The sequence below is a fragment of the Canis lupus genome, chromosome 14, assembly GCF_048164855.1.
Source record: "Canis lupus baileyi chromosome 14, mCanLup2.hap1, whole genome shotgun sequence".
In the NCBI taxonomy this organism is placed as follows: Eukaryota; Metazoa; Chordata; class Mammalia; order Carnivora; family Canidae; genus Canis; species Canis lupus.
Genome location: NC_132851.1, coordinates 23,385,214 through 23,407,875, shown reverse-complemented (window position 1 = coordinate 23,407,875; position 22,662 = coordinate 23,385,214). Strand labels below are relative to the sequence as shown.

At 37.3% G+C, this 22,662-nt stretch overlaps 1 protein-coding gene and 1 pseudogene across 4 annotated transcripts in view; one reads left to right on the top strand and one right to left on the bottom strand.

Moving 5' to 3' along the window:
* TBC1D31 (TBC1 domain family member 31) overlaps positions 1 to 22,662 on the bottom strand; it is a 68,292-nt gene that overhangs the window by 25,727 nt on the left and 19,903 nt on the right. For all 4 annotated transcript variants that reach the window (XM_072774366.1, XM_072774367.1, XM_072774369.1 and 1 more), the window contains 8 exons: positions 19,878 to 20,029; positions 15,770 to 15,929; positions 14,757 to 14,957; positions 10,832 to 11,008; positions 6,333 to 6,412; positions 6,105 to 6,251; positions 3,820 to 3,953; positions 249 to 382 (listed from right to left, as the gene is read on the bottom strand). In XM_072774366.1, the coding sequence (XP_072630467.1) occupies positions 249 to 382; positions 3,820 to 3,953; positions 6,105 to 6,251; positions 6,333 to 6,412; positions 10,832 to 11,008; positions 14,757 to 14,957; positions 15,770 to 15,929; positions 19,878 to 20,029 (1,185 nt within the window). The remainder of the gene's footprint in view (positions 1 to 248; positions 383 to 3,819; positions 3,954 to 6,104; positions 6,252 to 6,332; positions 6,413 to 10,831; positions 11,009 to 14,756; positions 14,958 to 15,769; positions 15,930 to 19,877; positions 20,030 to 22,662) is intronic.
* LOC140603393 (acyl-CoA-binding protein pseudogene) lies at positions 15,019 to 15,508 on the top strand (annotated as a pseudogene).

Sequence of the window (22,662 nt, the reverse complement as noted above, 5' to 3'; positions counted from 1 at the left end):
TGGAGCAGTTAGAGTTAAAAACAGTTATGTTAAAAACAACTGGGAAAAGAACCACCTTACTCCGGACCTTTCTTTACAGACTTTCAGGAAAGCAGTTTAAGGAAGAAGAATGGAATACTGTTAAAAATACAAAAGGTAGTATATTCTTTTATTATACTCTTTCAAGAAAATACTGCCTTACTTATACCAGAACCAATGTTAGCTTCCCAAATAAGCCATGTTATCCTAAAAAACCTTATTCTTCTTACCTGGGAAGTTATATCGTGATCTATGAAGTGCTGCAGTAGTTCTTTGTCATGAAATGCCAAAACATTTTCTATCATACTGAGAATATTGATAGGAGGATTCGGAAAATATTCAAACCAGTGTTGACACCAATTGACTATGAAGAAAAAAATAGAAAATTTATCTTTACCATTCTGATTTATCAAAAGATTTTGCAATTCTTAAATGTATCCACTCTTTATGCCATCAATATGCTCATTAACAAAGAACACATGATAACTCTTCAAGTTCTAGAACAATTGATTTTAAAGTTCCATCATGTTAACAATAGTATTTTAGGTTTATGGAACTGGCCAATTTCTTCAAATGAGAGCAGGTGATAAGAAAGTGTCAATCAAAACAAACGATACTTCCCTTAGTATTCCTGATCCTCACCATAGGGCATTCTGCTTCCTACTTCTCCTGGTTAACAGAATGACCCTTCTAAAAAAACTTCTTTCTTAAGTCTTTGTTAAATGTGACGAATGGGGGGTGCCTGAGTGGCTCCATCGGTTAAGGGTCTGCCTTCAGCTCAGGTCATGATCTCAGGGTCCTAGGATTGAGCCCCGCACTGGGCTCCCTGCTCAGTGGGGGAGCCTGCTTCTCTCTCTCCTCACGATTTGCGCTCTAGCTCTGTCACTATCTCTCTCTCTGAAATAAATAAAATCTTAAAAACAAAACAAAACCGATGAACATTAAATGCCAATCTCCTGAAATCTACTCAAATTCATACCTAATCAGGGATGCTTGAGTGGAAAAGGACTGTGGTTCCATCCTTTGATGATAAAGGTCTCTTCACATATTAGCTAACCAAGGTTTAGGTCAGTGGAATTTTGGATTACATACGGTTATAAAGGGCCTACTAATTCCAGAAGTCAATTATTTATTAGTAAGTAAATTTGAGTTAATAATTAAGGTATAATTAAACTCTTGCAAAAACTAAGCTTTAGGGATCCCTGGATGGCGCAGCGGTTTGGCGCCTGCCTTTGGCCCAGGGCGCGATCCTGGAGACCCGGGATCGAGTCCCACGTCGGGCTCCCGGTGCATGGAGCCTGCTTCTCCCTCTGCCTGTGTCTCTGCCTCTCTCTCTCTCTGTGACTATCACAAATAAATAAATAAATACCTTAAAAAAAAATTTTAAAAACTAAGCTTTAAAGGAAATTATTTCGACTTCTTTAACTGCTGCTCGAGTTAACTCTAAGAGAAAAATCCAGTTCAGCAACATGTGCTAAGTACCTACCATGACTCAGACAGACACTGCTAATCCTAGGAATTGTCAAACACTGCACACAGATACGGCCCTGATTTTTATACCTAATCATCAACAGAACACTGCTTTCAATTAGGCAAAAGGGAAACCCTGCTTTACACAGTAACTTCCTCTGTTCGGCATGGAGTCACCACAACAGGAGTACGAGTAGAGGACCTAGACACAGAACTGAATGAGAACAGGATAAGGAGAAATCACTGTGTGGAGATCTTTGACTCCACCTGAAGAACTAACTCCCTCTTGGTCATAAAGAGACTGTAAAACAGTGCTTAAAATGACTTCTATAAACACATTCCAAATCATATACCAAAGTGATTATATTCCTTCAGACTTTCTACTAGGTCCCAACTAGACTGTGAACCTGAACGGTCAGAACAATGGTAATATCGCAAGCAGTGCTAACATTTAGTTGGAGCTAACATTTAGTAAATGTTTATTAGCTAAAACTAGTTTGAGACCCTTGATGAAAATTCACAGCTACTCATGCTGACCATGATGGATCTTCTAGATTTAGATTTCAGGTTTAGAAGGAAAATCAATTCCTCAGCACGTAATCATGCTCCAACGATTTAACAAGATTTTACTGGAAATAAAGAGTGCAATTGCTGGGTTATATGGTATTTTATGTTTAACTTTTTGAGGAACTGCCAATTTTCTACAGTGACCATCATTTTACATTTCCAGCGATATATGAAGGTTCCAATTTTTCCACATTCTTGCCAATCCCTCTTTTTTTCCCCAATTTTGAAATTATAGCCATCCTAGTAGGTATAAGTAGCATCTCAGTGTGGTTTTTTAATTTGCATTTCCCTAATAACTAATGATCCAGAGCGTCTTCTCATGTACTCATTTGCCACTTAGATATCTCCTATGGAGAAAAGTCTAATCAAGGTCTTTGTCCATATAAAAATGGGATTATTTTTCTTTTTGTTGTTGAGTTGCTTCTTTTCCTTTTAAAACACAAAGTGTTTTGCCAGGGTAAACTAGTATAACCCTTTTGAGGAATCAATTAGAATATTCTTATTTTTTTGACCTAATAATACCAATTCCAGGAATTTGACCAAGAGAAAAGAATCATAATCATTTCTATGTAAAGATAGTTATAACATTGTTTCTTGAGGTAAAAATTAGAAATAACCTAAATGTCCAACAACAGATTAAACTAGTACATTTACATTATAGAATATTTTAGTAGTGAGGGGGAAAAAAAAGAATCCTACAGTCAATAAAATATAAAGTTTATAAAAAGAGAAATGTACATAACATTAAAGTAATATAATTATAAATTTTTTTCAATTATAAAAATTTTAAATATTGCTTAAAATGTATGGAAAAATTATTTAAAAAACTAAAGGTCTACCAGTTGGGGAACTAAATTATAATACATCTATATGATGAAATGTTACATTACCCAGGGAATAAATTATATTTTTCAAGAATATTTAATGATTTGGGGGAAATGCTCTTATAAGAAATTCATCAATATATTATCAAAGATTATCCATGGGGAGGAAGAACACTGGTGACTTTCCTTTTGTAGATTTTCCTATATTTTCTCCAATGATCAGTAAAAATTAACCAAAGCAAATACAATGTAATTAAATGAACAAAAAAACATAAAGAGAAATATAATACTCACAATATGTATACTTGAATCTTTTATTTCTTTTAAAAATTTTACTGTTATAGGTAAGAGCTTTTCTCCTTTGTACAAGACAATCTTTTAAAGTAATTTAAAATACATATAAAATTGTTATTTTTGTTAAATCAATCTATAATTGGATCCAGTTTATTAAATGCTTTACATACTTGTTACAATCCTAGGAATATTAACTGACTTTCAGTAAGTAAAGAATCTGCTTCTTTCTTATTATTTTTAAGATTTTATTTATTTGAGAGAGTGAGTACACGCAGGAGCTGGGGGGCTGGAGGGGGCACAGCAGAGGGACACTTGAACTCCCCGCTGAATGCTGAGCCCCAGGAGTGGATCCCAGGACACTGACTGAGATCATGACCTGAGATGAAGTCATATGGTTAACCAACTGAGCCATCCAGGTGCCCCTGCTTCCTCTTACTAACAAAATCTAACCTGTATTAGTATCTTCTAAAATGTAACTATCCAGATTTTCCTGTAAATAAAAAGGTTTATGTATAAATATCCAAATCATCCATTTCACGCTCTGTATCTGATTGTTTAACACCAGAATTGCTAAATGTCACAAAGACATCAGAAAAACAGACAGAAATCTGCCCTTGGTTTCATTATTTAATACTTATTTACTTACTGATGAGGGTAGCAACAACTTCAAAACAGATGAGTTGGTTGTTCTGGAATAATTTTACAAATGGAAATGCCAAGAGTGGAAGATATGGTGTGTCGCTGAAGATGGCAGACCAGTGAGCTAACGCAGATAGGGTTCTGTGAATCATGTAAGAAAACAAAGACCAGAAAAGTTTATTATTAGAATTTTAAGTAAAACATTCGCATGATAAAAAAAATTTGCTACAGACGGTATATTTGATTCTCCCCTCTACCTTTGTCATCTAGCTTACTTCCCCAGAACCACTGTTAAAAAGTATAGATCTTTTTTTTTTTTTTTTTTAAAGATTTTATTTATTTACTCATGAGAGACAGAGAGAGGGAGGCAGAGACACAGGCAGAGGGAGAAACAAGTTCCACACAGGGAGCCCTACGCAGGACTTGATCCCGGGTCTCCAGGATCACGCACTGGGCTGAAGGCGGCGCTAAACCGCTGAGCCACCCGGGTGCCCTAGATCCTTTTTTTAAAAAAATCACAAAGGTTGATATAAACATTGTTTCCACACCTTGTATTTTTTGCTTAATAGTATCTTGGAAATAGTTCAATCTAAGTAGATGTGGAGCTTTGATGGCACATGACAGTTTTGTGTAGATACCTTAATTTCTTAAATTTGGCTTTACTGGGCATTTCAGTTGCTTCTAATCCTTTATAAACAATGCCATGCTTAACGTTTTATTTACATTTACATGTGGGAATATAGATTTGGATAAATTCCTAGAAGGGAATTGCTGAGTCAAAAAACATGTGCACCAATTTCAATAGCCACTGCCAAATTATTCTTTGCAAAAATAGCGTCTATTCACATTCTCATTAGCAGAATAAAGGGATGCCCATTTTTTCACTGTGGCCAACATGTTTTATTATCAATTTTCTTTTTCTTTTTTTAAAGATTTTATTTATTTATTCATGAGAGACATAGAGAGAGAGGCAGGGACACAGGCAGAGGGAGAAGCAGGCTCCCTGTGGAGAGCCCACTGAGGGACTCAATCCTGGAACTCCGGGGTCACGCCCTGAGTCAAAGGCACATGCTCAACCACTGAGCCACCCAGGTGCTGCTCCAGGACTATTTTTTTTAAATTTTGGTCAATTGAAACTCAGAAAAACAACGGCAATGTGGTTTTAAATGTGTATATATACATATTTTTTCAATGTAATTTTGACTGGCATTTATTATAAGGGAGATACACAACTTTTCATGTTTAAGAACTATATCCTCAGCTATGAACAACACATTCAATCCTTTTTCCATTTTTTTTTAAGATTTATTTATTTGAGAGAGAGAAAGAGAGAGAGAGCGTGCACACACAGAGGGAGTGGGAGAAGGAGAAGCAGACTCTCTGCTGAACAGGGAGCGGGATGTGGGGCTGCTCATTCCTGACCCTGAGATCATGACCTGAGTCAAAAGCAGAAACTCAACCAACTGAGCCACCCAGGCAGCCCCTCTTTTTCCATTTTTTATTGGTTGGTCCTTTCCACACTCATTTTACATGAGTATTTCATATAGAAACCAGCCTTTTGTCTTATGTTTTATATATACTTTTTCACTTTTACATTTGTCTTTGGGGAATTTTTTTACATGTAGAGATCTGTGTTCATATCAATCTCTTCTGGACACATCATGCTTTAAAAGGCCCGCCTTACTCTAGGGCTGTAATTCTCCTATATTTACTTTTAAGGTTTCCTTTTTTTAAAAAAAAAACTTTTATTTTGAAATAGTTTTAGGTTTCCAAAAAAGCCACAAAAATAGTAGAGAGGTTCCTATATACCTTTCACTCAAATTATTCTAATGTCAACATCTTTCATAAATATGGTACAATTAGGACACTAAGAAATTAACATCAGTACTATGCTATTAACTAAATCAGACTTCATTCAGATTTTATCATTTTTCCCCATTTTTTTATGTGTCATTTTTTTCATTTTGCCAAACTAGGACTCAACACTATATTTATTTGCTAAATTAAGAGCCCATAGGCTCTTCCAACATGGGAGCTCCCCAGTTTCTTATCTTTAGGACATTGACATTTTGGGGGAATATCACATAGTTATTTTATTTATAGAGTGTCCCTCAACGTTTTCTCATGACTTAGAGTGGGGTTTATACGTTTTTGGTAAGAATACCTAGAAAGTGATGTGCAACATATTAAGGTGGTATCTGCTGAGTTTCTCTACTATAAAATTCCCATCTTCTCATTTATAATTAATATCTTGAGGAAGATATACATATTGCTGCAATATACTGAACATACCTCTGTAACACTCTGAGTAGTTTCCTGCTTTTGATGGGGTATTTCTTCTGAAGGTTGAGAAATGCCACATGAACACCTTTATCTTCCAGGCTGTTAAATGCAGTATGGTTTTCAGGCAGTTGTAGCAGAGAGCGCCAAATGAACATTCTGAAATAAAGGTATAATTTTAACCTAAAGTTTGGGGGAGGGGTGTAAAATTGATTTAACAGGGAAGAATGTAAATTTTACCTGTATTTCATTGGATATTCACCATAGCCTTTTAATAAGATTTGCAAACGCTTTTTGTTTAATCCATCTGACAACTCATTCTTAAAAAAAAAAAATAACATCAATAAGTGACATCATCACAAAACAGAAAGGGTAATCTAGCTCACAATGGCTTTCCAGCATTACTTATTTATTTATAGATTTTACTATTTGAGACAGTGAGAAAGAGGGTGCAAGTTGGGGATGGAGGAGCAGAGAGGGAGGAGGAGGGAGAGGGGAGAAAATCTCAAGCAGATTTCCCTCTGAGCATGGAGTCCAATGCAGGACTCCTGAGATCATGACCTGGGCTAAAACCAACAGTCAGATGCTCAACCAACCAAGCCACCCAGGTGCCCCTGGAACCTCTTTGTAAACGAAGATAAAATCCCCAGGTGAGTTTGGCCTGGGTTTTATCTGTTCTTATCCTGACCATATACAGACGAAGTTCCTACTTCCCTTCCCATGTCATGACGCCAAGATTATAGTGAAGATTTCACCCTGTTCAAGTATTCTACTTTGACCTACTCCTTAGAGCTGGCTATGAATTGCTGAGAAGCAGCCCACTCCCTGACATATTTCTGAAGAATTCCCAAATTTGACTCCCACTAGAGTACTGCCCTGAAGGTGGTGCCTCTTATTTTCCAGAAATCAATTGTGACCATGCCCTTAGTTTTCCCAGAAAAGGCTCCTGTAAATTCTCAGGAAAGCTGAAGTCAGATCATGTCTCAGAGCTATCATTCAGCTTATTTTCTCATCAGAACATTCAACTAACAGGAATGAGATTATCCAACCTTTACACAGCTAGGTTTGTGCCTGCTACTTAGCTTTTTAAAACTAACTGATATTTTTGGAGGGGAGGTGGGTAGGGGAGATGGGGTAACTGGGTGATAGGCATGAAGGAGGGCACTCGACGGAATAAGCACTGGGTGTTACATGCCATTAAATTCTACCTCTGAAACTAATAATATACTATGTTAACTAAATTGAATGTAAATTAAAAAAACTAATATTTTAAGATTACCCATAAAAGTAATAAAACTATAAAGGACATAATTAACATGAAAATGCAGACAATAGTTACATCTATAGGATAGGGAGAGAAATGTGATTGGGAGTAGGCACACGGGAGCTTCAAAGCTACTGGTAATACTCAGTTTCTTAATGTGTATGTGGGTATGTCCTGAAAAGTGTTAACATGGGAGGTCTGAGAACACTACCCTTAGAGAGGTGTACTTGCAAGGCTGGGCCTTGTCTGGAGTCTAGAAACCTGGATTTCAGGAAATTTCCCACTGTCCCCAGATAAGAGTGGCTCACTGTGCCTAAATTGTTCGTACACTGTGATTTATGCTGAATACCTGCTCTCCTTGTAGAGTCCGGGATTTTGAGATGTACTTAACCTACGATGCCTATATAACCAGCTTTCACTGAAAACTCTGGCCACTGGGTCTCTAATGAATTTCCCTGGTAGACCACGCTTTACACATTCGTATTATGTCAGGTTCACAATTTTAAAATGCTCAGAGGAAAAAAAAAAGAGGTCATTAAAATTAATGTGAAAAACGCCAAGTGCTTGTGTGAATATGGAGCAACTAGAGCTCTCAAATACCTCTTGGTGGGAATGTAAATTGTTTCAACCAACTTCTTGGGAAAACTGACAGCATACTACAGCGGAACATAAGCATTACCAACAGGCTGGTAATTCCATTTCTAGGTTTTTATCCAGCATAAATATGCCCAACGTTCGCCAACAGACATGTACTACAATGTGCACAGCAGCACTATTTCTAACAGAAAATTTTTTTAAGAAGTAGAAAACCATCCAAATGTCTACCAACTACAGAATGGATAAAATTTGGTTTACTCACATGATGGAATTTTATATAGTTATGAGCGAATGATGTACAACTACATGGATTTCTCAAGCATAAATAAAACATAATGTTGAATGAAAGAAGCCAGATACAGGACTACAAACTGAATGATCCAATTTATATAAATACAGAAAAAGGCAGAACTCATCTATGGTGTTACAAGTCAGGAGAGGAGTCATCCTTGGGAAGAAAGGGTCTGGAAGGGACCAGAAGAGGGCCTTCTGGGTGCTACTAAGGGTCAATTTTTGGATTTGTGTGCTAGTGACACAGGTGTGTTCGGTCTATTAAAAAAAAAAAAAATCACTGAGCTGTATAGTGTACTTTTGTGTGTGCAATTGGTTTAATGTCAATAAAATGTTTTAAAAGTCCTTGAAAACATTACCAACTTCTTTATGAATATTTATATTTACTTTCAATTCCAAAGTAATATATGATCTTTGAGAAAATTATGAAAACACAAAAAATTTACATAAAGAAGAAAATAAAACTGAAAGCCCATCCCGCAAAGGTAATTTTATTAGCATCTTGGTTTTTCTTCAAAAATAATACGTATGTACTCAAAGTCTTTTCAAATCAAACTGATATCCAAGTATATAGTACTTATAGCTTGCTTTTTATTTTTAATATACTGTAATTATTTCCCTTTCCTCTTAAATATTCTTAGATTTCTAGTATATAGCTGTATCATAATTTATGACTGGTTACCTACAATCAGACATTTTGGTTGTTTCTAAGTTTTTCTTGAATAAATCTCTTTCTCTCTCTCTCTCACACACATACAGTATAGAAATTATCGCAAACAAGGCAAAAAGGCAAAGTAGCTCATTCTTTCTTAGAACCATTTGGCTTCTACTATCAAAACATTTTTTTTTAATTTTTTAAAAAATTTATTTATGATAGTCACACAGAGAGAGAGAGAGAGAGAGGCAGAGACATAGGCTGAGGGAGAAGCAGGCTCCATGCACCGGGAGCCCGACATGGGATTCGATCCCGGGTCTCCAGGATCGCGCCCTGGGCCAAAGGCAGGCGCTAACCTGCTGCGCCACCCAGGGATCCCTACTATCAAAATTTTTATCCAAACTCTGATTTAAAAATTCTACTTCTCCCAATACATTTGTGCAAATGTTCAAAGATAATTATATAAGGCTTTCCACTTCATCACAGATTGTATTAACATGAGATTGATGATATAATCTAAATGCCAGCTAAGCACAGTAAATTAAGGCGAAGGTATATGCACAAAGGCAATACAATGCAAGTATTTTTTAAATGTTGTAGCACCATATGCATAAATATAGATATTTAATATGTTAAGTGATATAAGTTATAGAACAGTACTATGATTCCATTCATGTAAAAAAAATAGAAAGGTTAACACGTGCAGATATACATATATTTCTATATGCACAGAAGACTCCTGAAGCGTATCAACAACTATTAACAATGATTACCTCTGGGGAGTGCGAAGAAGAGTGGGCTAGGGGACAGGGAAGAAGAAAGATGTACTTTTATTTTTTCCCTTCCTAACATTCTATAGTAGCGTTAACAACGCAACTCATGCATGTAATTTTAAGTTTTCTAGGAACTATGTTAAGAAAATAAAAAGATGCAGGGATCCCTGGGTGGCGCAGCGGTTTGGTGCCTGCCTTTGGCCAGGGCGCGATCCTGGAGACCCGGGATTGAATCCCACATCGGGCTTCCGGTGCATGGAGCCTGCTTCTCCCTCTGCCTATGTCTCTGCCTCTTTCTTTCTCTCTCTGTGACTATCATAAATAAATAAAAATTAAAAAAAAAAAAAAAAAGAAAATAAAAAGATGCAGGTAAAATTAAGTTTAGTAATGTTTCATTTAGCCCAAGGTAATCAAAATATTGTCATTTCAACATATAATCGATGTAAATTATTTATATTTTATATTCCTTTTTTTTTCTTTTTTTTTAAATTTTTTAAAAATTTATTTATGATAGTCACACAGAGAGAGAGAGAGAGAGCGAGGCAGAGACACAGGCAGAGGGAGAAGCAGGCTCCATGCACCGGGAGCCCGACGTAGAATTCGACCCCGGGTCTCCAGGATCGCGCCCTGGGCCAAAGGCAGGCGCTAAACCGCTGCGCCACCCAGGGATCCCTATATTCCTTTTTTTTCAAAGTTTATTTACTTTAAGTAATCTCTACAGCCAACATAGGGCTCCAACTCAAGATCCTAAGAGCAAGAGTCACACATTCTTCTGACTGAGCCAGCCATGTGCCCCAAGATGTTTTACATTCTTCTGCTTATACAAAGTTTTCAACATCTGATGAGCATTTCTCACATACAGCACATCTCATTTCAGACTAGGCACATCTGAGGTATTCATGAGCCCCACGTGGCTAGTGGCTAGCGTACTGGACAGTGCAATTCTATACTGTTTGACTTTTTAAAAAACCATAAACATGTACTAATATAATTGTATATTGAAAATTTAGAAAACATGTTGTAATTTCAGTTACAACTTTCTTATCTTCTTACCTTTCCTTTAAGTTCTAAGAGAGGGAAGAGTGATGATGGCTTTAAGTATCGTAAATCTCCTCCATAGCAGAGTCATGACAAAAATGTCATCATAATATATTCTTACCTCTTTGTTTTCAAAACTACCAGTCAGGTCTTTCTTTAGTATTCTGGTTTGTATTCTGTTTTCCCTTGATCTGGCTGGCCGTTGTACTCTTCCTGATGTTACTTTCATCTTAAGGTCACCAGAATTCAGTTTACTCTTAGGCAAATCTTCAATCACTTTCACTAAGGGAGGAGGTGGCTAAAAGGGAGAAAAAATAAAATCCAGTGGCTATTCTTAGAACACAGACCTGTTCACATAAGATTTACAAAATTTGTTGTGATCAATTTCATAATGTACCTTTACATTATTCTCCAAGCAAAAAGTGTACATAAAATATCCAAAAATGTTTCCTTGTTGTTAAATCAAATTTCTGCCAAATTCCCTTGAAGAACACAATAAAGATACGTGAATAACAACAATAGAGAATTTAATTATCCTTTGAAAGCTGGCCTTAAACCATACTGTATCAATTTATTTTTAAAAAAGATTTTATTTACTTGATTGAGCATGAGCAGGGGCGGGGGGGGGGGGGGGGGCAGAGGGAGGGGGAAAAGCAGACTCCCTGTTGAGCAGGAAGCCCCATGCAGGACTCAAAATTCCAGAATCCTGAGATCATGACTGAGCTGAAGGCAGATGTTTAACCGACTGAGCCACCAAGGTTTCCCTAATCCATTTTTTTAATACTTGTGTGATAAAGTTAGTGGTTTGGTGGTAATCTGTGGCACAGAAGGCAGCTGGACACAGGGCCCTCTAGAATGCTGAGAGAAGCACCTTAATATTCTTTGGGCTTTTTTTTTTTAATTTTTTAACTTATTTATTTATTTATTTATTTATTTATTTATTTATGATAGTCACGGGGGGGGGGGGGGCAGAGACACAGGCAGAGGGAGAAGCAGGCTCCATGCACCAGGAGCCCGGTGTGGGACTCGATCCCAGGTCTCCAGGATCGTGCCCTGGGCCAAAGGCAGGCACCAAACCACTGCGCCACCCAGGGATCCCCAATACTCTTTGGGCTTAAGTGAATTTCTCTGAGGGAGTTGTCAAATGACTTTCCTCTGGAAGCCTGGGACACTTGTCTCTCTCTGTCCTTGGTACTACAGAGATGGCCATTAGTCCTCTACTACGTTGACAGCTTAACAGGCAGTTCGGACGCCAAGACTTAGATTCTCCACCCTCATTATTATGGGAAAATAAAAGAAAATAAATCCCAACAGCTTCAATTTACTTAAGGGAAAATGATTCACAGAAACATTTTCTCCATGAATAACACCACTTTGAAATCAAAAGGTCTTCCCCGCTCAAAGGAAATGAGCAGATAAGGTAACTCAGGTTTCCAAAGTTCTAAATATTCTGAAAGTTACAATGACTTTCACAGATTACTGAAATGTCTGAGTCCATTATTGCTAAGAGTTTCCTTAGTGATTAGCCCAGACTCAAATCAAAAACAAGGTGGATATGTGAGTTTTAAAAAATTTTTCTGGAAGCCAAAGTGCCAATTCCTGTTAGATGAGAAAACAGACCACAAACACAGGGAATATCCCATATGTCAAAATGAACACACCAGATTTCAGAAAAATACGATATACACATTACCTTGCATTCAGATCATCATGAAAGCTGGAACAATGTTTTTCCAAGATAATGTAAATGACAATGAATCACTACTCCTCTAAAAAGCTCCTTGAAAACGAAACCAAACTTTTTGACCTCCCCCCGCCTTACTCCCAAAAGAAAAAAACAGAACAAAGCAAACATCTTGACCCTTTTTCATAACACAGACTACTAAAAGACTACTTTGAAGTTTCAAAGATTTTTCTCATGTTATCTTCAGAGGTTTAGGACTTCTACTTTTGAAACCTGCAGCCTACTGTATGAGTCCAAAAAAGTCTTCCCTGGGGCACCTGGGTGGCTCAGTGGGTTAAGCAGCTGACTTCAGCTCAGGTTATGACCTCAGGGTCCTGGGATCGATTCCTCCATCCAGCTCCCTGCTCAGTGGGGACTCTGCTTCTCCCTTTCCCTCTCTCCCTCCCCCTGTTCATGCACTCTCTCACTCAAATAAAAAAATTAAAATCTTAAAAAAAAAAGTCTTCTCTATTGCCAACTGCAGTACGATGAATATAGAGAACACTGTAAAACGTGTAGAGTAGGTAATATAATATACAGGGTGTAGATACTACATTTCTGTTTTAAAACTATTATTAAAAGCGTTTAAAGTTGGAACCATTTCTGTAAGGTTTTTAAAATAGTGTTTTTCTCGGATACATTATTATTCGTATCTAGAAAGAATACGAGGATAATGCAAAATTTAACAATAGCTTTGCCCCTCAAAAAAAGTACGATGGCCATCTATTCTGTGATTTTTCAATTTTTTAGCGATGAATACAATTAACAATGGTCTGACTTCTGAATAGTGCCCATCTTTAATATCCTTGAACTCTCTTCTTTCTAACGTCAATCCATTCTTCCAATCTGTATTAAAATTTTTATTCTAGTGCCACATTTTTTTCCTCTTGAACTTCATGTGCTTCCACAAAATACAATCCTCCCAAAAGTTAGAGCCCGAGATAGGATCTGAACTGCCATACCTCAGTAGTGTTAAAGCTTCAACACATAAGCAGGAATTAACTTACTTATCAGCACAATACTAATGATTCTCCAGTGGCCACAAGACAGGACTTGAAAGAACAGGACTTGGGTCAGTTTTGTAGAGACTACAGATCTGAACATTTGTGCAAGCCTGGAATAGCCAGAAAGACACTAGTGGTGCTGATAATGTGTACAAAAAGAAAAAAAGGTGACCTTACTTCTGTTATAGGCTAGCTTTTCTGGTCAATATGATGTTAATATGCTTAACAAATACCAGAGAGGAAGTCAATGACTTACCCTTCCTTTGGTTTTTCTCAGATCTCACCCTGCTTCTATTAATAACATGTACCTAGCTCCTGTAAAATTCAGCTAAGCTGAAAACTCATTAAAATCAAATTAGTAAGTTACTAAATATTTAAAGTTTATGAGAATAGTAGAGTATAATTCCATATGGTTAAAGAAAATGTATGCATCTGCACATGCACACAAGTGTGCACATGCACACACACGCACACACACAAAGGTTCTCACTATTCACAGTAGTTCTGTTCTATAAAGAAGCTCCAAGAAGTACTGAGCTAGTGAATACTGAATCACTGCTCCCAGGAGAAATACAGTTAGGTCCCTGTGAGCCAGTGATCACAACATTTTTGTTGACCAATCAATATATAGCTTTGTTTAGTGTGTGTTTGTATTTAAAGACACTTATTCTATATAAGTTGATTCACGAACATTGAACTCATGCCAACGGCACTATAACTTATGCCTGAATTAAGTGTATCTATTGCAACCTTCTTGTGCTTAGGTACACTAGACAGCACGCTGGTACTGTGTATGTGTGTGGAGCATTTTTTAAAAAAGATTTATTTATTTATTTATGAGAGAGAGAGAGAGAGAGAGAGAGAGAGAGAGAGAGAGAGAGAGAGCAGAGACCCAGGCAGAGGGAGAAGCAGGCTCCATGCAGGGAGCCTGATGTGGGACTCGATCCCTGCTCACCCACGACAGCACTCGGCCTTCTTATTTCTGCTCTCATAATTGAAACAAGTATCCCCTCCATGGTCTGTTTAATGTCACGTTTTTCACATCTTTGTGCTTTCTGTTGTTGATTTTACTCTTTAAAATGCCCCGCACAGGGATGCCTGGGTAGCTCAGCAGTTGAGCATCTGCCTTCAGCTCAGGGCGTGATCCTGGAGTCCCCAGATTGAGTCCCACATCAGGCTCCCTGCATGGAACCTGCTTCTCCTCCCTCTTCCTGTGTCTCTGCCTCCCTGTGTCTCTCATGAATGAATAAATAAAATCTTTAATAAATAAATAAAATAAAATAAAATAAATCTTTGATGTTATTTACTTGATAACATACCTTATTGATTTCTTGTGTTAGAGCTTGAACTGAATATATGTTCAGACTTCCATTTTCCATAATAGATGCAATGTACCGTCCATGTGGGCTAATTACTGATGAGCTAATTCCTTCATCAAGGCTCCCAATTTCAAAGAGAAGTTTACAAGTTTGTATATTAACAAATCTCATTATGCCATCTTGACTCAGCACTCCAAGAACCTAAGAGTAGAGAGAAATAATATATGAATAATATATGAGTCCCGAAGGTTCGCAACCCCGCCACCATGTCTCAGGCTGAGTTTGACAAAGCTGCTGAGGATGTTAAGCACCTCAAGACCAAGCCAGCAGATGATGAGATGTTGTTCATCTACAGTCACTACAAACAGGCAACTGTAGGTGATGTAAACACAGAACGGCCTGGGCTGTTGGATCTCAGAGGCAAGGCCAAGTGGGATGCCTGGAATCAGCTGAAAGGGACTTCCAAGGAAGATGCCATGATAGCTTACGTCAACAAGGTAGAAGATCTAAAGAAAAAATATGGAATATAACGGCTGGATTTGGCTGCCAGCAGTGCATTTCGTCTAAACTGATCTAATGTCTTGTTTTTCTAATACTGTGGATGACATGAAATCATGCAAATAGCCCGTTAATGCAGGTCCTGAAGACCATGCAGGACGTGGCTCCAAAAGAGTAGGGGCTGCCATGGTTACTGACCTGCACTGAGTAGTTTTTATCCAGAAATCAATTAAAGTTGCGTCTGTTACTTAAAAAAAAAAGTCACATTTAAGTCCCATGTCTCAGATGTTAACCAGACTTACAGTGATCATTATATAATGTATACAGATATCAAATCATTATGAAGCTAATGTTTATGCCAATTAACACCTCAATGTTAAAGTCAGTCAACTCTCTGAATATCAAACTACACACGCTCACATGTACCTTGCAAGTTAAAGAGGAGAACAAAGATAGTTCAGGAATTGATATGCTCTTTCTCAGAAAGTATAATGTCCTACATTTATATTACTAACCTGATTAGAGCCAGCATCAAAACTATCGGGGAGAAATTCTAGGTGGCGGATGGCTCGAACTCTAGCAGGCATCTGAATAATTCTGAATAGCTGTTTAGCTTCCAAGCACCACAAGTGAAGGTGATTTGATTTCCCTCCAGCTGCCAGGATTCGACCATCTCTGTGGAACAAAAGGTGAGAAAGTAGGACTACATGAATTGTTTACAGTAGTACTGTCCACTATCACCCCACATGACAGAAATGTTCTCCATCTATGCCACCCAATATGGTCACTACTGGCCACAACTTGAAATGTAGCTAACGGTTCTGAGGAAGTAAAATCTTAATTTTATTTAATTTTTACTAAATAGTCCCATGAATATAGTAGCTATCATATAGGAAAAGTTCAGGTTTACAGCATATAGATTTTTTACCTATTGTATTAAGACACCAGCTTAACAAATACTTGTTTGATGACCTGATTGAGGATTTCGGAGTAACATTTATCTTTTATAGTGTAATCTCAAAGTCACCTCTATTCAACTTTCTATATTTCACATATGACTATACTGAATTGATACAGCACTGTTACATGAAAACCCAAAAAGCCTCAACTTTTTTATTTTACTTTTTATTATTATTTTTAAAGATGTTATCTATTTATCATGAGAGACACAGAGAGAAGCAGAGACATAGGCAGAGAGAGAAGCAGGCTTCCTGTAGGGAGCTGATGTGGGACTTGATCCCAGGATCACGCACTGAGCCGAAGGCAGACACTCAACCACTGAACCACCGAGGTGCCCTTCAACCTTTTTTTTTTTTTTTTTTTTTAAAGTTAGTTAGTTATGACAAAGAGAGAGAGAATGTGCATTTGTGCAGTGTGCACCCATGAGTAGGAGGAACAGAGGGAGAAGCAGAGATGTCTCACTGAGCAGGGAGCCTGACTTGCGCCTTGATCCTAGAACCCTGATATCATGATCTGAATGAACTACCCAGGCGCCCAAACCCCAGCTTTTTTTTTCCTGCTCAAAGCAAGCTACTTTTACAAAGTACAAAAAGAATAAGCTGGTTTGACTTGCAATGTTGTTCACTCATTTGCCAAGAACTTGTAAAGAGTCTACTAGAAGACAGGTATCATTTCAGGCACCAGGAACATAATGGTGACCCAGGCAGGTAAGAGTCCTGCTCTTGTGGGATTTTCAGTATAGAGGAGGGGAAACAAATGAACTTTACCTCAGCTGACGGTAAGTTCTCTAAAGAACTATAAAATAAGATGGGAGTTATAGACTTGGGAAAGGAGGAAGGTCTCCTCCGTGAAAAATGTGAATGAGACAGCTGTGGGATGATTTGGAAGAATTCCATGCTGGTTGGTATTCCAGACTGGCCGACACTTTAAGTGTTGAGAAAGGAATAAGGTTAGCACCTAAGGAAGAGAGAGAAGCCACACTCAAGGGTGGTTGGAATTGTTCAATAGGAGGAAAGAGAAAACCTGAGGCCAGATGACAGAGGCCATAGGGATATTATGGGGAGTTTGGCTTTTATTCTAAACACAAGGGAATGCCTTTCAAGGAAGTTCAATAGGGAAGTGACATGATTTGACTTATGACTTAAAAAGGCCACTCTATCAGGGCACCTGGGTGGCTCAGCCAGTTAAGCCTCGAACTCATGATCTCAGAGTCTTGAGTTCAAGCCCTGCACTGGGCTCTACACTGAGCATGGAACCTACTTCAAAAAACAAAACAAAACAAACCCCAAACCCCCACTCTATCTGCTATGTAGAGACTGACTTTAGGAAATGAAATTGAAAACAAGGAGACCAAATAAGGAGTCTATATTATAGAAGTCTGAAAGAGACCAAGGGAGTTAGAGTAGGGTCATAGCTGTGGCAATGCACAGATCAGACCAATTCAAGATATTTGATGGAACTGACGGGATTTACTCATGACTTAGAAGAGGGTGAGAGAAAACAAGGAAATAATATATTTTCTAGCTCTTTCCACTGAAAAGGCCTAGAGACAGTGACCAGATTAGTCACAAGGAGTACCCCTAACATCCAGATTAGTTTTTGAACTATTATTTCCCACTAAAACAAGCCCAGGCTCTTTAGAAAAATGGCTGATTCCAGGTTTGGGACAGAAAATGTATAAGGTAAGCCTGGAACATCTCGTCAGATAAGAAAGAATGAGAGCGGGGGATCCCTGGGTGGCTCAGCGGTTTAGCGCTTGCCTTTGGCCCAGGGCGCGATCCCGGATAGAGTCCCATGTTGGGCTCCCGGCATGGAGCCTGATTCTCCCTCCTCCTGTGTCTCTGCCTCTCTCTCTCTCTCTCTCTCTCTCTCTATGTCTATCATGAATAAATAAGTAAATAAATCTTAAAAAAAAAAAAAAAGAAAAAGAAAAAGAATGAGAGCTTTCAAAACAGACCACTGGGGTTGTTATCAGAAGGGTTCAAAGCAGTCAAAGAGGGGAGAACTAGAGCATCACAAATAGTGATATTAATGGATTAAATCATATCAACTACATTTAAATCCATTCATTCACAAAAATTAAAGGCAAAGCTTTCATTGGCGACATGTGGAAAATGCCAATAAGCCAATTCGTTATTTTTTACAAAAAAATTTTTAAGGGTGCCTGGTTGGCTCAGTCAATTAAACTCTGTCTGACTCTTGATCTCAGGGTAGTGAGATTGAGCCCTGCATTGGGCTCCATGCTGGGTGGGGGACCTACTTTAAAAAAAAAAAATTTTTTTAAAGACAGGGACATCAAGCATTTATCCCACCTTTCCTTTGCAACTATAAAGTAACCAAAGAGTTGATGAGAGGACGTTTCTTTCTATAGTAGGTTTCTAGTTAATAAGGGAAGAAGGAATAACAAAATTAGCATAGCACTATTTTGCTAGCCTCGAATGCAATACTGATTCTAGGTCATGATCAGCGATGGCTGCTAATATCACAAGAGAAATGTTCATCTGATTAAAGCATGCAAACCACCTATCATTATCATGTCTTCTTGACCCCAAATCAAACCTAAACCAGACCAAGCCTCCAATTTATAGAAAATATAGGTGTGACCAGTATATAGGAAACAAGGTGAGAGGATCATATTAAACACCATCACAAGGATCCAAAAAGCAAAACCTGAAATACAGAGAGCGCTATAGGACAAATGACTGTTCCTTAATGAATAAATTGCAAGGAAAATATTTAAAAAGGGATATATCATCCAAAACACTGTGTGAACCTAGTTTGGTTCCTGATTTGAACAAAAACTGTGTATATGACAATATTAAGAAATTATTCATTTTTAAAAAGTATGATAATGGGTTAATTAACTGGACTTTAAATAAAAACTTGGAAAAGGAAGTGATAACAATACTAAAGTTATGTTCTAAAAAGGACTCTTTCCTTTAGGGATACACACTGAAATATTTATGTATGAAATGATACGCTTGGATTTTGCTTTAAGGAAATGCAGTAGGTAGTAGGAGGTAGTAATAGGTTGAGTTACAGATAAAATAAAAGTGGCTATCAGATGATTATTACAGTTAATAAAAATGCTGTAATTAGGGCTTCCTGTATTTTTATATTTTTGTGTACATCTGAAATTTGCCACAATAAATTAAAAAGTTCTATAGAACATATATAAGTTTGAAGCAATTTTTTTTCTCCTATGAAAGAAAAGACAATGAATAGATAATGAAAATGGAATGAAAATTTATAAAATTTTACTGGAAACTAGATTTCTTAAAAATTCTCAGTGTTTTAAAAAATGTACATTTGGATCAGAGAGGGAAACAAACCTTAAGAGACTCTTAACTATAGGAAGCAAAGTGAGGGTTGCTGGAGGGTGGGGGGATGGGGTAACTGGGTGACAGACAAAAAGGAGGGCACATGATATGCAACCGATGAATCATTGAACTTTAGCACTGAAGCTAATAATATACTATATGTTAATTAGTTGAATTTAAATAAAACAAAACATTTTTAAAATGTACATTTGGGGGGCCCAGCTGGCTGGCTCAGAGGAGTGTATGACTCCTGATCTTGGGGTCACGAGTTTGAGCCCACGCTGGGTATAGGGATTACTTTAAAAAATAAATACATTTAAACAAAAAGTGAAATGCACATTACCTGGTTACGGCAAATACTTTGTATAATATACTAGAGCTTTCAGGTGGAGGTGGCAATTGATATCTGCAAGAAAGAGTATCACATTCCCAGGCGAAGATGGAATTATCTTTAAAACAGCTGAGGATGGTGTTACTTAATGGTAAAAAGAAAACCTAAAGATAAAGGAAAAGTTATTGTTCATATAGCCAACAGCTTCTTTAAATTTAAAATTATACAAGTTGTCAATTTTTCTTTTAAAAAATTACTTTTTCTTAAACTGGAAAAAAATATTTATGACCTATGACAGGATAATACTGATAACTCATATACTATTATAAACTGAAAGGAAAAGGTAAACAAACTTTAGAAAAAATCAGGGACTGAAATGACTAGGCAATTCATAAAATACAAAGTAACAATTTTAAAATATTTAACCTTATAAAAGATTCAAATGAAAACAATATTTTGTGTATCAGATATACTCTAACACAAATGAACATATACACAAGCTATACATACACTAACATATGTACTCTATAAACTACCTTCTACTATAAACATGACATGAAATACTAATTACTCATAAAGATTACAAATATTAAATATTGGTGAGAGTATAGGAAACCGGCACTGTCCTCCTGGCTGCTGGTAATAAAAACTGGTTACAGATAATATACAAGGTATCTCAACAACCTTGAGAAGAGAGGTATGTATCTTTTCTGAGCTAGTCAGGCTGCTTCTAAGAGTTAATCCTTTCTGGGGAAAAAAATCAGCAAAGTGCTTTAAGGTAAAGGTATACAAATGTTTGTTGGGCATTATTTATAAAAATACAAAAAACAAGTTTGTTGTTGAAAACAAAACTATGATATTTTATCAGTGACTCTATCTTTTTAATGGACAATTGAGACTGGACTTGATAGTAAAGTTGGAAATACCACTTTATTCTAATGTCTGTTCTTCTATTGTATAAGCACTAAACAATGCTGACTTTTCTCTTTTTTTAAGATTGTATTTATTTATTTATGAGAGACACAGAGAGGGAAGCAGAGACACAGGCAGAAGGTGAAGCAGACTCCCTGCTGGGGAGCCCGATGAGGGACTTGATCCCACGAACCCAGGATCATGACTTGAACTAAAGGCAGATGCTCAACCATGAGCCACCCAGGGACCCCCTCCTTTAAAAAAAAAAAAAATTATTCATTCATGAGAGACACAGAGAGAGGCAGAGACATAAGCAGAGGGAGAAGCAACAATGCTGACTTTTGATAACACAAAGTTTTAGTTAAAATTCACCATTTTCTCCTAAGAATTTCAATGTCCTCTAATATGATTTTGTGTCATTTGTATAAAGCACACTAAGGGAGGAAGGGAAGGAAAAGAAAGGAGAGAAGATGGAAGAAATCTATGCCCTAAGACTGTCCATCCTCTCAAAAAAACCTCAAGTGACATTTCCCATGGTTTAATCTTTAGTTCTATCTCTAGCTCTTTATTCTTTGATTCCCATCTAGAGCTGCCATCTTAACTGCATTACAGCTTATTGTTACTCTTCATATTTGAACATATTTTGTCATTGTTTCCACCAGTTTGTCTTTATAAGCTTTATTATTTTTTGAAGAGATATGATTTGTTCTTGTGTTGGAGAAGGAACAGGGACTAAGGAGGCAGCACACCGTGAACAATTTGTAGCCTCTCATTCTGACCCTGGATTTGTCATACACCTTCACCGTTTAGTAGAGTCAGAGAAACCCTGTTTTCTCTTGAAATGCTACATTCTTTGGAGATGAGGTGATCACCATCTTTAACACTGGAGTGTCTCTTGAGTATTTACAATTTGGAGGCCATCCTCATAGTAATAGTGAGAAGGAGTGGACCAAAAGGAGTAGTAGTGAGAAGGAGTGGACCAAAAATGACTGTCTGAGGGTAAAGCAGGATCAACACCAAATCTACTGCGGCTTTCTCCAAGTGTTATAGACATAATGAATCCATAGGCACCTAAATAAAATACTTCTGCAACCCTGCATCTGCTTTGTGTTGTCACCAAGTCTGTTCTATACATACAGTTAAAAAAAAAATCATTTCTTATTTTTAAAATATTTTATTTATTTATTCATGAGAGACACCGAGGGGCAGAGACATAGGCAGAGGGAGAAGCAGGCTCCCCACAGGGAGCCTGATGTGGGACTTGATCCCAAGACTCTGAGATCACAACCTGAGCCAAAGACAGACGCTCAACCACTGAGCCATCCAGGTGCCCCAAGAATGATTCTAATAGTTAATGATATTACTATAAAAATTTCAAGGCCTGAAACCTGTAATTTTTTTAAGTTTTTTATTTATTTATTTTTTAATTTTTTTTTAAGAGGTGCAGGGAGGGGCAGATGGAGAGAGAAAGAAAATTTTAAGCAAGCTCCAAGCCCAGCGCGGGCCTCACAATCGATTGTGATCGATCTCACAACCCGAAATCATGACTTAAAATTAAGAATCGGATGCTTAACCGACTGTAACCGACTGGGTCACCCAGGCACCCCAAGAAACCTGTAGTTTTTATAATAATAGTTGAAGGCTGTTATTATGAACTATTTTTCTTGTATACATATAACAGTATCTTTTTAAATAATAAATAGTGCTTAAAAACCACAACTCTTACATACACACATACATAATGCACTGTGGGACTTACTGGTTAATTAAAACAATCTACTCAGTGTTCATGCTAATAAGATACAATAAAAAATGCTAATTTGACTGCTGCCCTTGCCTAATTCAATCCTCACTTTTGTCCTTGGCTCACTTTGTCAAAGACAAT